Source organism: Zootoca vivipara, chromosome 10 (assembly GCF_965207765.1).
Source record: "Zootoca vivipara chromosome 10, rZooViv2.hap1.1, whole genome shotgun sequence".
In the NCBI taxonomy this organism is placed as follows: domain Eukaryota; kingdom Metazoa; phylum Chordata; class Lepidosauria; order Squamata; family Lacertidae; genus Zootoca; species Zootoca vivipara.
In genome coordinates, this window is record NC_142593.1 from 32,556,038 (window position 1) to 32,573,893 (window position 17,856).

At 41.0% G+C, this 17,856-nt stretch overlaps 2 protein-coding genes and 1 long non-coding RNA gene across 6 annotated transcripts in view; 2 read left to right on the top strand and 1 right to left on the bottom strand.

Annotated features, from left to right (window-relative positions):
- Positions 1-5,207, top strand: part of BDP1 (BDP1 general transcription factor IIIB subunit) — a 47,903-nt gene extending 42,696 nt beyond the window's left edge. For all 3 annotated transcript variants that reach the window (XM_035099861.3, XM_088653278.1, XM_035099862.3), the window contains exons 39-42: positions 98-140; positions 1,087-1,381; positions 2,001-2,232; positions 2,985-5,207. In XM_035099861.3, coding sequence (XP_034955752.2) covers positions 98-140; positions 1,087-1,381; positions 2,001-2,232; positions 2,985-3,104 — 690 coding nt within the window. In that variant the 3' untranslated portion in view covers positions 3,105-5,207. The remainder of the gene's footprint in view (positions 1-97; positions 141-1,086; positions 1,382-2,000; positions 2,233-2,984) is intronic.
- LOC148684423 (uncharacterized) lies at positions 230-7,320 on the bottom strand. Its single transcript, XR_015946231.1, has 2 exons — positions 6,971-7,320; positions 230-1,587 (listed from the first exon to the last, which is right to left on the bottom strand). It is a non-coding gene; the product is annotated as an uncharacterized LOC148684423 (long non-coding RNA).
- The window catches only part of MCCC2 (methylcrotonyl-CoA carboxylase subunit 2), a 31,268-nt gene continuing 20,713 nt past the window's right edge, over positions 7,302-17,856 (top strand). Inside the window, exons 1-7 of one of the 2 annotated variants that reach the window (XM_060280223.2) lie at positions 7,302-7,344; positions 7,375-7,450; positions 12,497-12,563; positions 13,190-13,274; positions 15,421-15,522; positions 15,919-16,046; positions 17,619-17,731. In XM_060280223.2, coding sequence (XP_060136206.1) covers positions 7,307-7,344; positions 7,375-7,450; positions 12,497-12,563; positions 13,190-13,274; positions 15,421-15,522; positions 15,919-16,046; positions 17,619-17,731 — 609 coding nt within the window. In that variant the 5' untranslated portion in view covers positions 7,302-7,306. Of the gene's footprint in view, positions 7,451-12,496; positions 12,564-13,189; positions 13,275-15,420; positions 15,523-15,918; positions 16,047-17,618; positions 17,732-17,856 lie in introns of both variants that reach the window. The other variant, XM_035099930.3, reaches the window with a different exon arrangement.

Sequence of the window (17,856 nt, forward strand, 5' to 3'; positions counted from 1 at the left end):
CTTTCACATTCTAAATAATGTAAGCAATTGTATTGTCCTTTTGAATCATATTTCTGAAAAGGAACTTATACTGATGTTCATATTTCCTTTCATGCAGGGCACCTCTATTAAATCAAGTTGTATACCAAGGAAAGCTGCTGGTAGGTGAAATTTATATTGTTTTCACATACAAAGGCACGGTACATGTGATTTTCTATAGTTAGCTATTGATGTACGCCAGCATCCCAAATGCATTTTTGAATTTTTATTTTAGCAGCAGACATTATTAACTAATTAACTAATTAATTAATTAAATTTCATCCAATATACATAACATAATAACAAACAAAAACAATACCTCACACAGTTTTAAAGGCCTTAGTTATGTTTAATTAGCCAAAGGCTTGGGAGAAGAGGAATGTTTTTGCCTGGTGCATAAAAAGGCACCAGATGAGCTGCCCTGGGGAGAGCATTCCACAAACGGGGAGCCACTACAGAATAGGCCCCCCCAGATCTCTCATGGAGGAGGCACTCAAAGAAGGACTTCAGGTGATTGCTGGGTCTGGCTTGGTTCATATTGGGAGGGGCAGGCCCATTCAGATCAGAAACATCTTTCTTTAAATTACTTACATATCATCTTTCATTTCAAAGAAATACTGTGGTGGTTTATATGACAATAAGTAAAATAAAAATACACCATATAACAACAAAAGATCCATATCAGTAAAACAACAATAAAACATTACAATAGCCAGAGATGCTAGGAGCTGTGAGCTTGGATGTAGGTCTGCAGTGGCAGAAGCACTCAACTGTCACTACCCACCTGATTCCTGATTTTGAAACTCACTCTCTAGTTTCAAAAATAGTTCCTCATGTGCTGTGTGGTTGGGCAGATGCTGTTTGGGAAATGCATCTATAGCCACTTTCGGATTCAAAGAACTTGTTTTCTCTTGGGCATGTTGATGTTACTGAATGTCAATTTCTCTTATTTGTGGGGAAATGAGACAAATTTGTTGTTTTGTATAGAGGAAAATGGAATTTCCCTGTAGCAGATTCTATATTTTTTGCTTATTTAGTTGTATTTGTTGTCGTCTTTTTTTTTTAAAGGGAAAAAGTCAGGAAAATCGAACATTTCAAAGAAGAAAACCACCTCCACCACTAGACCAGTACCTAAAACTACAGAGCTAAAAGTAATGGAAAGAGAGCACCCTCAATCTTCTCTGAATTTAGGTGCTGTGCTCCTTGATGAAGCAGCTACTACAGGTGACCAAGTGTCAAGAACACTCCATGCAAGAAAATTAGAAACAAGTGAAAAACAGAATAACTCAGTTGAAACCTGTAAATCTGTACAATCAGAGCAAGCCAGAGGCACAGCAGTTATTCAAAAAACACAATTATCCAGGTACTTTTTTAGTAGCTGTTTTCAGTATGCTATGCTGCTCCCCTGCTTTGTAGTGGTGTTGAAATGGTCACATGTGCTCATCACTAAACAGCGTTTCCGTGTGCTCTGGCTTCTGTCATGGTGTCCCATTGCACCAGATGCAGTTTAGGCATGCTGGCCACATGATCCGGAAAAGCTGTGTGCAGATCAACGCCAGCTCCTTCGGCCTGAAAGCAGAGATGATCACCACATACCATAGTTGAATTTGACTAGACTAAACCATCCAGGGGTACTTTACCTGCTTTACTACTAACAAGGTGCAGAGGAGACTAAAGTACTATGTAAACCCAACACAAGCGTTAAAATAACCTCGCATGAACACTATATCAAGTAGCAATACCACCAAAGGAGTTGGCTAGCTCCCGATTCTGTACCATATACAGCAGGCCCATGGATGACTGTTAGTAGGATTCTTGCATTGCTGGGCATTGAGCTAGAATAACCCTTGGGGTCCCTTCCCACTCTACAATTCTGTGATTCCTATGAGCGGGTTGTGGTTTTTTTTTTTTTAAACTATCATTATTATCACCATATGTTGGACAATTTATCTTGACATTTGTATTATTTTTGTATTGAATAGGTCATATAAAAGATCTCTGGGATTTTTACCTTTAATTTGCAAAAATAATAATAGTGATGATGAAGTAACTAGTAAAGGGAGTAGACAGCCTCTCCAGGAACCTCATATATTGGCCTCTGAAAGCACTGTTGAATTTCCAAAGTTGTCCTCAAACAACAAGGAAGATACTCAAGAAAATAGTTTGTTTCCATCAACCTCCAACTGTGAGAATGGAAGCTCTTCTACTGTTCAGGTATGCATGATTATATCTACACATAATCTATTAAAGTGTGTTGAACTCCGCAGCTCGTAAGATAATGTCATGTTCTTCCTTTATTAGTGCATTCCTCATTGTGTTGCACAAAGAAAGGTGCTTTAGTAGTTAGGCTATATTTTGTATGAATTGTTTCACTTTGTGACTGATGGAATGTAGAACTGCATGGTCTTTTAAAGACAGGCACTGCTATGATAAATCTCTAGCAATTTTTTGTTTAACTTATTTATAAAAAATTATAAATTTATAAATTCACAGAGGACATGTGAAATTGGGAAAAAAAAACTTCTTCCCTGCCTCCTTTCCAAGTAGAATTCTCCATTGGATCAAAGACACTTCTGTTCGACAGTTCGGCAGTGGAACTTGCTGCCAGGAAGTGTGGTGGAGTCTCCTTCTTTGGAGGTCTTTAAGCGGAGGCTTGACGGCCATCTGTCAGGAATCCTTTGATGGTGTTTCCTGCTTGGCAGGGGGTTGGATTGGATGGCCCTTGTGGTCTCTTCCAACTCTATGATTCTATGATTATGGACAGAGACTCAAGCAAGAGAACTTTTGGATTCAATTCATTAAAAAATGTTTTAGAATAGCTACTGCAGTGTGATTTGTATAGAAAATTATATTCTGAAACAAGTGAGCAAAATCATGCACTCCTAGCAGATGTTAGTTTATTAGGCATACATTTAACATTCACATATTTCATATCTGTTGCTTTTATCTGTTTGTTTTTCTTGTAGATTTTATCTGAGTTATCTGAAAATGAAGGCATTTCTAAGGAGCAGGAAAAAGAAGAGCCAACCAGGATCTCAGAATATTTCTTTAGTGATATTTTTATGGAGGTGGATGATTCAGAATAACTGAGATGCTTATCAAATGCCTGGCATCCAAGAATGCACTGTAGCAGTAATGTAATGCCTTTGACTAGTCACAAGTTTTCAGTTGGCCCTTACATTTAATGCAGAATTATTTTTCTTTTACTATGAATAATCTATCATTTGGAAACAGTGAAGAAAACACAACTCTCTTAAGTTCCAAGATACTCACAAGAACAGCACCAGATCTGTGTTTTATTTTGGTACAAGTAGTTTCTAGATGCATGGCTACACTTGAGAAATGCCATGAAGAATGAGCAGACACCATCTAAATATACCGTAATGCTCACGTTTGTGGGGGCTGTAAATTATCTTTACTTCTTTTTGTGAAGTAAATGTTTATGGGATGTGGATCATAAAATAGGCCAAGTTCTGATTTTAGTCATCTTATTAATATTATTATTTTATAACAAATGCCTATGTGAATTTCTTCAAAAATGTAATGTTTAATTTCTTTTCAATGTACAGAGATAAACGTGAAAAAATATTTATTTAAGTTGAATGTATAGAAATTTTAACTATGCCAAGTTAGTTCTGTTGTCCTGGAGATAAAAGAGGAATTTAATATTACTCTACTTCTAAGCACTAAATTTTAAATGAAAAGCTAAAAACAACGAAAAGCATAAAATGACCCATCAAACACCCACTGACAAGGAGAAATTGAATGTTCAAGAATAAGATCAGCCCCAATATATAAAAGGATAATATATCATGATTATTACCGGTTCCCTCCCTCACTTTTGTTATCTGTTTAGATTTTTGACTTCTATCCTTCCCTGTTTATAGGCTTGGTTGGCGATGATTTTGCTAAAAGGCACATTTTTTGGAAAACCTGTCTAAATCAGTTGTGCTCATTCTGAGAAAGGTGTCCTGTTTTCTCTGCATTTTTCTTGAACCTAGTGATTTGGATACCAAATATTGCTCATCTCCTTTACTACAACTAGCAATTGAATATAACTTTATTCTACATATCCCCATAAATATTAATATTTGGAAGTAGTTCTCACTTGCAATTGTCCAACCAAACATACAATTTTTTAGCTGTTTCTCGTTCCCAAATCATCTGGTTTGTGACATATATCATCCCAAAACAAAATTACTGATATTATTAAATTTGATAACAGAAGCATTACAGACTTTTCACTTTTTCTAAAGGTATCTAAAGGTTTTCTAAAGTATCAGTAGCAAATCAGTGGATGTCTACTAAGTGTGTCAGTTCTCCACCAGAACAAACTGTCCAAATGCTATCCAAATCTGCTCGAGTGGGTTGGACTACCCTCTGGAGCAGATTTGGGCAGGTGAAGTCAAAAAGAAAAGAAGGGAAACTCAACTGCACAAGTAAAAGTCCATTCGCATGACACTGCACGTTGCCCAATATTTTAATTTTTAAACTAACAAGTCTATATTTGCCTACTGGTTTGAGCATTTCATTTTTGTTTCAATTCTGTCATATCTGAAGCCCTAAATAGAACAAAACAAAAAACAAAAAAGCCAAATAAATGTGAATAATTTACCAAATGTAAATTTAGATCAACAGACTCGGAGAAAGTGGAATCCATTCCAGTATGCTGTTACTTCATGTTAATCACATGGAGGAGATTTAATGTACTCTCAAATTATGTACACTCAAGAGGCTGCTGAAATAATGAAATACGTATTTATGTAATTTGCTGGAATTGTTTTAAATTACAAAGCAAAACGAATTGTTTTTTAGAAATCACATAAAAAGCTCAGCTAGAAGGTGCCTTATCTTTCCTTGCTAAATGGGAAGAACAATCAATCCTATTAGCTTTCAGTGTAAACCATGTTTTCTTGGTTATCCCTTTTAAACGTCTTTAAAACATGCATATTTCTTTCATGAGTATTGTATATATTTAATGACAGAAGGGAACTAAACATGCCAGGTTCAGGAACAGCATTTCATTTCCATAAAAATATGAATAGGGTTGCTGTCCTGGAAAGTGTGACACACTTTTTTTTTCAACTGTGTGTAATGTTTCTGTGGAAGCTTTCTATTTCAAAGAAAGCGCTAGTGGCGCGTGTGTTATATATGTAAATTATGTGAATAAATAATTTTGTACCACTGAACTTGTTACGTCTTTCTTTAAAGGCTGGTGATTTAGGGTGCAGTAAATGGTACTGCCAACCTAGCAATTTGAAAGCACATCAAGGGGAAGTAGAGAAATAGGTACTGCTTCGTTTCCATGCGCTGCTCTGGTTTCTCCAGAAGCAGCTTAGTCATGCTGGCCACATGACCCGGAAAAACTGTCTGCCAAATCTAAAGTATTGGAGCCTCAGCTTCAGAATCTGTCCTTCCAGTGAGCACTCAGGGCTGATTTCCTTAAGAATGGATAGCTTTGATCTTCTTGCAGTCCATGGGACTCTCAAGAGTCTCCTCCAGCACCACAATTCAAAAGCATCAATTCTTTGGCAATCAGCCTTCTTTATGGTCTAGCTCTCACTTCCATATATCACTACTGGGAAAACCATAGCTTTAACTATACGGACCTGTGTTTGCAAGGTGATGTATCTGCTTTTTAAGATGCTGTCTAGGTTTGTCATTGCTTTTCTCCCAAGAAGCAGGCGTCTTTTAATTTTGTGACTGCTGTCACCATCTACAGTGATCATGGAACCCAGAAAGTAAAATGTCTCACTGCCTCCATTTATTCCCCTTCTATTTGCTGCTCTGTACTTGCCAATTTATGGCTGGTGAATATTCAAAATATCTCAATATATACATAGGTTGATAATAAATTTGCGCATAGTTTATCTACCAAATGTACCTTTTTGAATGGCCCGGCATTGTTTGGAAGGTGGAACTGGCAGCCTTGTACATGTACCCAAAATGCTGTATGCTTTAGGGCTGTGCTAAGCTTCATGGACATATGGTATATTAATTTTATTTAAAAAGGAAATTTGTGGACTTGTCAAAAATCAACTTGTCCTGCTCAGAGCAGTGTCTTGCTTACTTGGGTCAAATACATTGATCATTCATTCTATTTATAGACCTGTTGTGTCTATTACATAATTGTATGCAAAACCTATTTCTCTCTCCATGCTTAACAAAAAGCACCAATCTGGTTTCATAGGCTACTGCCATTTGCATTTCTTCCTTTTTATTTGAAAGTCTGTATGGATGTTCATTAATTTTCCTATAGGGTAGGATGTTTTGTTCCATAACAGAACTTTTAACAGGTCTATGATGAATAAGCATTCCAATAGGTGTAGTTTGTCCCACTACTGAATCTCTACACTAGTAATCTATTTTGTTCACTATTTCACTGCCGCAGAATGTGGATGACAGCAATTAGCTCCGACACACTTTGAAACAGTACTGGTGAAATTTATGGAAGATACAGCTGCTGATGGGCGTAATTTCTTTATGCCAACCTTCCCACCTCTTCCTCCTACGTTATCTCCAGCTGTTTGCAGCTGTACAAAACCTCCACAACCAGAGGTACTCTACCTCTGAATACAACTTGCTGGAGCCACACAGCAAGGGGAAACCTTTTACCTTTACTACCCCTGCTTGTGAGCACCAGTGCAATGGAATCAGTAAAGAATGGAGATCCCGTGGTCCTGTAGTGTAGAAGGTGTTTGGACTACAACTCCCATTATCTGAGAGTGCTGGCTTGGGGGGGGGGGTCGCCACCATCTAGTAGACCAGGGTTTCCCAAACTTGAGTCTCCAGCTGTTTGGGGCCTACAACTCCCACCATCCCTAGCTAGCAGTGGTCAGGGATGATAGCAATTGTAGTCCAGAAACAGCTGGAGACCCAAATTTCGTAAACAGGTCCCAAACTTCTCCACGCAGCAGCACAAAGCTGGTTTGAACTTCTGCCACTCGCGTACCTGCTAAAAAGTCATAAGAACGTTGCCCCGAAAAGAAGGCAGCCTTCTTTTAAAGGGACGGAAAAATACACTCTTCAGGAAGACGGCAAGGAACCTGGAACCGACGGCGAGAGAGGACCGGCGTGTCGGTTTCCACAATCTCCTCCTGTTCCCATCGCCTGCCTCTTCCATTGGTTTGGTCCCAGGAAGAAGCAGGCGGAGGGGAAGGCCTCGTGCCGCCTAGGCCTCGCTCCGTCTCTCTATTGGGCGACGCGGGGGGAGTGGCCGTGAGGTTGGTCCCAGGCCCGGGAAGTTGTTCCTCCGCCGCCGCCCGCCCTTCCTCCCCCGGCCGCTGCGATGTTACCGGGCCTGAAATGCCGCGGCGTCTGCGCGCTCTTTCGCTGCCCGCGCGCGGCCGCGGCTTCCCTCCGCCGCGCTTACCATGGGGACAAGGTGGGCACGGTGGGCTCTCAGCCCGACGTCGCCTCCCCGGTTTATCAGGTAGGCCGAGGAGGAGGGGAGGAGACCCGCTTCCTTTTCTTTTCTTCTTTTATTTTAAAGGAGTTTGAGGTAGTCCATACACGCACACGCGCGCGTGAAGGGCGCTCAGGTGAGCTCGCGCGGGTTTCCTTGGTGCACACCTGTGCTTGTACCTGACGCGGTCCTAGTTTAAAAAGGGAAGAGCTCTCCCGTTTCCACGTAGGGAAAGACGGGGCTTGTGTGCCTTTCTGGCGGCTAGAAGCCTTCTTCCCAATATGGAGAAGAAGCATGTCTAGCAGTTCGGAGTGTGGTATGTTTCTCTGTAGGTTCTAAAGGTAGTCCGAATCAGCGTGGAAGCCTCATCCCACAGCTTCACACTTGGCATTTTCTCTCACGGGGAGCGCAACAGCTTGCCACATTAGCCTAGTTTGGCAGGGAGATAGGCAGCGGTGTAGTGGAGCAGAAGCTCATCGTTAAAACTGTGAGCTATCAATAAGGTGGGTGATCTGTTTCTCCAAAGAGCAGCAGCAGAGCAGTCATGTTGAGAACCCGAGAGGATGCTTCAGAGAAACTAGCAGTTCATTCCTAGTAGAAAATGGGTGTCACATGCTCTGATCTCCTTGACCCCACCAGCAATCGAATCAAATAGTTTGATGTAAGGGAGAAGCAATCCCTTCAGGAACTTGGGTCCCAATCTGTTACCACTTTTTACACTAACATAAGCACCTTGCATGCTGACAACTTCTAGGAGCCACATGTGAGAGCTGAGGTCAGGGTCGTGACCAAAGGTGGACACACTACTCCAGGTATGATGTCCCCCACCAGAGGTACTACTCCTCGCCTAACTATACACTCACAGCTTTGGCTGGCAGGCTAAACCAGGCGGGGGTAGCTGATGGGTCTCAAACCTTTGGTGAGTTAGGTTTTTGCCTGTATGCAAAGACGGGCTCTGGTGGATTGAGCAGACAAGACTAATAGTGGTTCCAAGGGTTAAGAAGCCAGTTTTGCAGGTGCTGTAGAGGGACAGATGGGTCTTGTCAACGCGAGAGAAGGAAAACTCTGATTCTAAACCTCTGTTGACTAGTGGGATATGTTTGGGAGAAGAAAAGGCTAAAGCACTACACAAATCTGGAGTACAGTCCCTGAGACAGTTGGATGGTGCCTTGTACCCTTCCTTCTGGCAACTCCTACAGCCAAGCTGGTGCACAATATATTGCTCTATTTTCCTTTGGACCACATCAGTGAGGCCGAGAGAGCAGACTTGTCATCTGGGCAGCCCAGGGCTTCCATACACACTGCCCAGACTTGTGCCCCAGGGAGGTCACTTTGGTGCTGCTAATGGAGCAGTTTGACTTCACCCCGGAAGGCACACTCCATTGTCTCTCAAGACAGATGGATGCCAACAAGCACCATAGGCAGCCAATGAAAATTCTTCCAAATGGGTATTATATGGCTTCGATGTGTTGAACCATGTAAGAGTCTTGTGGCTACATTTTGCACTGACTGCAGCTTCTGGACTGCCTCCAAGGGTAATTATTGGCCTTTTGGAGCATGTTGAAGACATTTTTCCTTCAGCAGGCCAGGTTTTTATCCCAGCTGGTATCTGTGTTGGATTTGAGTGGATTTTATATATGTGGCATTGTTGTTTTAAATTGCTATACATTTTTTTCTAATTGCTTTTATAAATGCAAATGTTTCAACTGTTTTGTATATGCTGTTGCTCTCTCTATATTTCTATTTTATTCTAAATCGCTTCAGGATGCCACATGTGAAGTAATTCATAATTGAAATAAATACTAATAACTGTAGTCCCACATTGTAGGGTTTAGCAGCTAGTGGATCTGGCACCTAGTTGACCGAGAGAAGAGAGGTGCGTGGAAGTTTTTGTGGCTGTGGCAGTGGCTTGCTGGAAGTCCATTTGGGGCTTCCATTCACTCCTGTGAAATCAGTTGCTTGTTAGTGCTCTGCTGGATCTCATTGTGAGTCTTGATTAGTTTTGGATTTTCTTTTAAAATTATTTAAAAGGAAGTTTCAAGTGAATGGCCAAGGCAAGCCAGATGTATCCAGTTATGCTTAATAAACAACTATTCACGGGTATATCTAGTATAACATTCAAGGAGCAAGATGGCCCATGTTGTTAGCTGTTGAACAGGTGTAGCTATTATTTATGAAGGTCATAATATGTACACTTTGTTTCACCAGCATGTGAGGTTCCTTCCATGAGGTGCTCATACTCTGAGCAAATGTAATATGGCAAGATACTGTGCAAACTCAGAAACGGTGCAGCAGCAATAATGAGTTCCCCTTCTTGATCTTTATTGTTTGTTCATTTCTGAAGATTTAACAAGGCAGGGTGGAAGATAGTTTTCAAGGCAGGATAGATGGAAAAGTAGTTTGGTAAGACAGAAAGCGTATGTGTTAGTTCAGGAATCTAAATTCATTGATGAGGTCACAAGGACAGAACTGGCAGCAGATTCATGTACCGTGTTTCTCATATTATAAGACACGTCTTATATTTATTTTTTCCTCAAAAAAACACACTATGGCTTATTTTCAAGGGATGTCTTATTTTTTTCCTCCTCCTCCTGCTGCGGCCGGTGCCTATCACTATGGCTTATTTTCGGGGTATGGCTTATATTCCTTGAATGCTTAAAAATCCTGCTATGGCTTATTTTATGGGTATGTCTTAAAATATGAGAAACAGGGTAATGCACCATTTGTTTTTCCTCTCTGTGTTAATAATTATACATTTAGTATTCTGCTTCTTTACTTTCCATTGTCCAACTAAAGAGAAAATAATAATGGATTCAATTACATTTTGCTGTGGCTACATGAAGTTCATAGTTCTTTTCAGATCCCATTGTCCATGATTCATTAAATACAAAGATCCAGCTTGTATATACTGTAATGCCAAACCATGGCTTATTGGCTTATCCCTTGCATGAATCAAGGTTGGGCAGAGGCACCCTGATTCCTTTGCTGACTTTTGGCTTTGGGCACATCATAGTTTTCTGTTACACATCAACAAACTGGTTTGCATTTGCTCTTCAAATCATGGCTTCCAGTTCTCATTTGGAGAGCAAGCATGTTGTTTCCTGCTTTGGTTATAACAGTATACCATGGCTTGCCAATTCAGGTATACCGGTGATAGTAGGGAATTGGCCCATGCAAGAAGAGGAAGGAATTTGCGAGACTGAGGCTTCCTTAAGGGAGCTTTGGATTGGCAATTCTCAGACAGCAACCTTTGATTCCCTATATAGCAAGCCATATTTGAAACTTGGGAGACTTCAAAAAACTGAGCAGAAAACTGACATTTTGTTTTACAAATGGGAGAAAGAACCAGAAATTTGTGGCCAAAGTAGATCTTTGAATCCAAACTATAGTGGATAAAACTGGAAGTAACTTATGAAAAAGGAGACCGTTGCTGCTGTGTAGCTTCAGAGTAAATAAATAGTATAAAAAGTTTCTTATTCAGCCCATTTTTACTTATCATTCTGTAAGAATATTCTAACATCAATAGAGTGACGGAATGTAAAATATAATTTAAGCATAAGTAGTCCCTTTTTAAGGCTTGACAGGTATGAATAACTGAGGCAGAGACTGACCCATGGTCATTGTTCAGGATGTAGGGTTTATTTTATACACTTGAACACCCTTCCCTCCACTGCTCTTCTTGTGACTAAACTGGCATTACAAGCTTTTATTTGTAGCCCACGAAATGCCATTATTATTAGTACAAAAGGGCATGTTAACTTGAATTGGCTACATGGAAAATGAAGAACAGTCAAAACTTATGTTATCAAAACAGATTTCATTGTCTTAGTTATCCTGGACTTTAATCCAGAGAGTTTCTTTCAGTACACAGAAGTGGGGGAACACATGTACTTTTTTGTGTCATTCGTGCTGGTCTGGGACATCCTACTGCATTTGTCAGCCTCTCTCTCTCTCTCTCTCTCTCTCTCTCTCTCTCTCTCTCTCTCTCTCTCTCTCTCTTTAAAAATTCATCATCATTACCATCTCTCTATTTGTATCCCAACTCTGCAATATTGTGGCCAAAGCATCTAATAGCTTATCAAATGGGCAAATAAAATGAAACATAATATGAACAATTACCAAAAAAAACCTAGTGTCAATAAGCAAGTACATAATAAAAATCAGTGCAACTCTACAAATAAAGTAGCCTAACTCAAGAGCTTAAGACTAGTTGGAGCGAGAATAAAGTCTAACATGAGAATAACAACAACATATATGGCCAACTAGATCTCAGTTCCACAAGGCAACAGGATCTTCTCCATATTTAACATGCACACCTTTGTTGGTAGCCTCACCTCTCACTTGAGACAGTCTTTCTCCTAGTGCTCATTTGGCATGTTCTCTCACTTCCCCAGCTCTGATATGGGGAAGTAAAGTATCTTTCCTCCTTCAAGCCCCATGTATATTTTATTCAATCTTCTCCAGCCAGCAACTCTTCCAGGCAAGCTTTTTAAGGCACCGTGGTTGTGGTGGTGGAATAAAGCAGGTGGAAATGCTCTGACCCTTGATTTTGGCCTCCCCATCAAGCAGCTCTTCTAGCAAAGCTTTCAGGGCATTTAAAGAATAAGTAGGTAATATTTATGGATAAAATAAAACAAATAACAGCATGTGTTCCTTAAAAAAATAAATAAATTAGAAAGCCTGGGAGAATAAAAATGTACAGTTTTCTGACAGCTGAAAAAATGGTTTGGCACCAGGTGAATCCCCCTCTGAGAAGACTTGCTTTTTGGTTGCCATCCGGAGGAGAGCCTTTGAAGATGGCTTTAATGCACAGTAATCGGCAGTGGTATTTGGTGTGTGTGTACTTCTAAAACTCTGGGATAAATACACAAAAGAGAAACAAGTATAAAGAAAATGCAGTTAAAACAATGGATCAATTGAAATGTATTTAATAAGCCTTTAACCAGCTTTGAACAACATGTTTTGGAAGAGTGGTTTATAAACATAATTGTTCAATAGTGAAGAAAAGGGAGGATTTATTGTATTCTGGTTAAACATTTTCATAAGTTAACCTGTTGAAACATTCTCCACCAGGAAAACTATGAACGGATGAAGGCATTAGTAACAGAACTCCAACAGCAATCTGAAAAAATCAGGTTTGGTATGTCCTGTTTTTCTCCTATTAGAGCATTGTATAATTGGAAACTGGTTGCCACTGAGCCTCTTGGGCTTGCCGATCGGAAGGTCAGCAGTTCGAATCCCCGCGACGGGGTGAGCTCCCGTTGCTTGGTTCCAGCTCCTGCCAACTAGCAGTTCGAAAGCATGTCAAAGTGCAAGTAGATAAATAGGTACCGCTCTAGCGGGAAGGTAAATGACGTTTCCATGTGCTGCTCTGGTTCGCCAGAAGCGGCTTAGTCATGCTGGCCACATGACCTGGAAGCTGTCTGCGGACAAATGCCGGCTCCCTTGGCCAGTAAAGCGAGATGAGCGCCGCAACCCCAGAGTCGTCCGCGACTGGACTTAACGGTCAGGGGTCCCTTTACCTTTACCTTACCGTGATAAAATGTCATTGCTTTAGGACTTAATAGAGAAAGACAGAAATAGTATCTTTTAACAGTTGTTTAGCATGAATGTACTATATTACAAATACAAATAACAGAAGTTTATGAAAATAATGCATCTTTTATTAATGTCTTTGATTATAAAATAGTATTGATTATTGCTAAAGGGCATGAGCTATTTTTTCTGCTCCTTGCACAAGGAATAATAAAAGATCTTGCATGGCAGGTGGTGGAGAGAAAGCACGGAAGCTTCACACATCAAGAGGAAAATTGTTACCTAGAGAAAGAATTGACAGACTTATAGATCCTGGGTGGGTACTTCTTTCTTCATTACAGTATTAATATTTTAATGTACAGGATGTTTAAGTTAGCAGATTGCTTTGTTTCCAAGATTTTAATGTCATGGTAAACAGTTTCAGATTATATTAGAAATTACTCAATTGGAAAGACAAATATTGTGTACTTATGTTGTTTTGGTAGCCATCATTATGCAGGATCTATAAATTATGTCTGTGTTTGGTAACCAGCTGTGAAGTCAGTACTATCATGGTTGTTCTTTTTTGGCATCTGTCTGTCTTGGGAGACAATGGAAGAGTGCACCTTCGGGGGTAAAGTTGGAGAGTTACAGTGTCTGCTGTAGGTAGCACAATAATATTATATGAATTTATCAACATTTAAAAGCAAGTAAACTGAGCCTGAGCTCTGGGAAATGGAGGCACTGTGCATTGGTGGCTCCTGTCACGTATTGGAGATTAGCTGGTTGCTTGTTCTGGATGGGGCTGAACTTCCTCTGAAATAACAGGTACTTGGAGTTCAGGGTTGCTCCTGGAATCGTCTTTGTCTCTGGAGGCTCAAGTAGCCTCAGTGGCTAGGAGTGCCTTTTATTGCTGGTATGTTCACTATGGCTGTCCTTGAGCAGGGATAATCTAGCCGCAGTGATTCATGCATTGGTAACTGCAAGACTCAGTTACTGCAATCTGCTCTATAAGGAGTTACCCTTCGGCCCAGTCTGGAGGCTCCAGCTCAGGCATAGGCAAACTCCAGCCCTCCAGATGTTTGGGACTACAATTCCCATCATCCCTGACCACTGGTCCTGTTGGCTAGGGATGATGGGAATTGTAGTCCCAAACATCTGGAGGGCCGGAGTTTGCCTATGCCTGCTCCAGCTAGTGCAAAATGCTGCAACTTAGAATGTTGATGCTGGCAGACAATTGCCAGTATATGACTCCAGTGCTCAAAAACCTTGTGCTGCCTTCTCATCCACTACTGGATTAATTTACATGGCCCATAGCCACTTGGGTCCAGGATGGAGCTTTACTTGTGGCCTTGCCCCATATATACCCACTTGACAGCTTCAGTCCTCAGAACTGGCACTGTTACAGGTGCTACATTAATACTCATTCTGCTGTTGTAAGAAGTTTATCTTAGTGTGGCAGCACTTTGGAACTTCCTACCTATCAACACCAGGTCTATTAACAGTATGCTTATTTTAATTTTCTAAGAATTATAATAACAAAATATGGCCAATTTTTCAGGGAGCCCTGCGGAAATTTAAAGAATGAACTCATTTCTGGCATGAGTTTTTATATGCAGGAGCAGGCAGTTTGGTGCCTCCAGATATTGTTGGACTACAACTCCCATCATCCTTGACCATTAGTTATGTTGGCTTGGGCTGATGGGATATGTAGTCCAGTGAAATCTGCACACTACCACATTGCCTACCACCGCTATAGAATTTATGTCTCAGCTTCAGTTTTTTCCAACCTGGTTGCTTGTTCTGGATGGGGCTGAACTTCCTCTGAAATAACAGGTACTTGGAGTTCAGGGTTGCTCCTGGAATCGTCTTTGTCTCTGGAGGCTCAAGTAGCCTCAGTGGCTAGGAGTGCCTTTTATTGCTGGTATGTTCACTATGGCTGTCCTTGAGCAGGGATAATCTAGCCGCAGTGATTCATGCATTGGTAACTGCAAGACTCAGTTACTGCAATCTGCTCTATAAGGAGTTACCCTTCGGCCCAGTCTGGAGGCTCCAGCTCAGGCATAGGCAAACTCCAGCCCTCCAGATGTTTGGGACTACAATTCCCATCATCCCTGACCACTGGTCCTGTTGGCTAGGGATGATGGGAATTGTAGTCCCAAACATCTGGAGGGCCGGAGTTTGCCTATGCCTGCTCCAGCTAGTGCAAATTGTTTGCTCCTCTAACAGCTTCCATGAAAATTATCTGACCCAATTCATGGTATCATAAGCAGATACCACTTTTCTGTGAGATAACTCAAAATCTGGCAAGATATAAAACTTACATTATATGTGAGAATGGAAAGGTGGAATAAGAATTCCAAATAAGTAATACATGTAATTAAATTATGTTTTGGAGCCAATCTATGGGCTTGAAAAGTTACCTACCTAAAATGCTTCATATGACTTATGTGCCTGAGATTTCTAAAAAAATCTTTTCCCAGGTCTCCGTTCCTGGAGTTCTCCCAGTTTGCAGGTTACCAGCTGTATGGCGATGAAGAGGTACCAGCAGGTGGCATCATTACAGGCATTGGGCGGGTGTCAGGGTGAGAACTGTTACTATCTGTGCTTTTTGTGGGTTGCAGCTCTGGCTTTCTGACAGTTTGCAAAAAGTCAGAAAACAATCTCAAGAGATCACAATTCATAGTTCTTTTTATTTTCCAGAATTACTGTGTAATAAGAGCTGTTTCTGAAGATTCATTAGCAGCACATCAGATGCAGCAATGCCACCTTCAGTTTAAGTGTAATAGATGTTTGTGTAACACTCTCTGTCATGATACAGGACTGATGGAAACCTTTTATCAGATGTGATTGGCATTGCAAACCTAAGTGTGTTTATTTGGATGAAAGTTTGATGTTTTTCAATCTTGTTAGGATTAATGCCAGCAGTTCTCTTGCTCAACTGGGAAAGATTTAATCGCTGGAAATAATTTGTGTTTCAGAGTGGAGTGTTTGATTATTGCAAATGATGCAACTGTCAAAGGTGGAACATACTATCCAATCACTGTAAAGAAGCACCTGCGTGCTCAAGAAATCGCAATGCAGAATAATCTCCCTTGTCTATATTTAGGTAAGTTCTATTGCAAACACTATTATTAACTGATATGCTAAGGTTGGAGGCAGGCTATATTTTTAAGAGTAGGCTGTCAATGACAAATTTGTTTTTACCCTTCTAGTGGTTGGGCTGTGGAGCCATAATGCTTTTACTCACCAAAATGTGGTTAAGGAAGCTCAGTTATGGTTTGGCTTGGTGTAAGAATTGACAAAACATGGTTTACAATCAGCTGGCAAATTTGAATAGGAAACTCTGGTTTGAAGTGAGTTTGGAAATCAAGGTTTGCTCTAATAAATGTTTGGCACTATGTCTGATTTGGCAACCATAGTTATGTTCATCAAAGGCTGCTACACCATGGATGATGGAAATGAATTTCTGAAGCTGCATGCTGAAGACAGAAAACAAATGCACACTAGTAGCTTTAAACTGTAGTTTGTCTGTTGTATGTCTTATTTATTTATCCTTTATCCCACCTGTGAGGGACAGGAACTATAGGTTGCCCCCTCCCATCGTGACAACGAGTTCCTTTCCGAGCACCAGCGGGAGCAGGGAAGGAGATGACTCTAGCGGAGAAACAGGAAGCAGAGGGCAGGGCTCTGACAGGGTCACAGAGCCTCTGCGCCGACCGGGAGAAGAAGGAAGGGAGAGGGAAAGAGGGAGGCAGGAAAGCACGGCCAGGAGACCCCCTCCCTCCAGTTCCGGAGTTGCGCGTAAAGAAAAGGGGGAGGAGATTGGGGATTCTCAGACTACTTTGCTGGAAAAAGACGCGGGAATCCCCATTCCGGGGTACTGACCCAGACTGAGAACATGTATATTGTACAGCTGCTGCACTGTAAATAGTCTGCACATAATAAAAGCATGAAAAGGCAACGTGCCGGAGTCGTTACTCTAGAGTAGCCGCCAGCGATCCTGTGACACCACCTTTTCTCACAAGAGAGCCCGATGCAGTTAACAACTTTCATGAACACCACACACAGTTTTTTATACCATAATCTAATGGGTGCAAACTAAGCTTAGACAGTGCTTAAATTAGGCCTCTGTGTGTGCATCTTTCTTAGAAATGGCAAACATAAGTTGAAGTGGCAGAAGATGGGTTTTTGTACACATTACATAGTGTTTAAACAATTCAGAGCAGTACAGTGGAGCAAAGTATTGAGCGCAAATATCAAATTGCAAATCAGGCTGTACGTCTCTAATGCTTCATCTAAGCATCCGAAATGGCTGGGCTTTAAGCAATTGTTGTCCAGAGTAAAGCTGCCTGTTATTCCTTTTTCAGGTGCTGGACCCAACCCTGTTCTTCCCTTCAGTGGCACTTGCTTAGATAAAGGGCTGTAGACTGCAGGCAAGGACAACCCTTCATCCAAGCAATTGCCACATAAGGGTTTTGGCTTGCATTGCAGCAGTGACAGTGGCTGATTAAGGACTTTGGACGGGGGGAGGGGGAGCAAGTGCCTTTTCTTGCCTCAACCATCTATGATTTCTCTGCATCTGAGCTTTCTCAATGTCCTCCGCACAGGGAATAATGCTTTCCAGTAATGTTTAGATAAATATGTTGTTTATCAATGTTCAATCTTTATTTTAACTTAGTTGACTCTGGAGGTGCAAACCTACCACGCCAGGCAGAAGTGTTTCCTGATCGTGATCATTTTGGTAGAATTTTCTATAACCAAGCACGCATGTCTTCACAAAGAATTCCACAGGTAACTTTATTTGAGAATAAAAGAAGGAATATAATTAAGCTGGATTGTATAGGCAGTGACATGCATCATATGGAATTGAGTACTAAATCATTTTCAGTTACAATGGAAAATGCCAATTAAAAGTC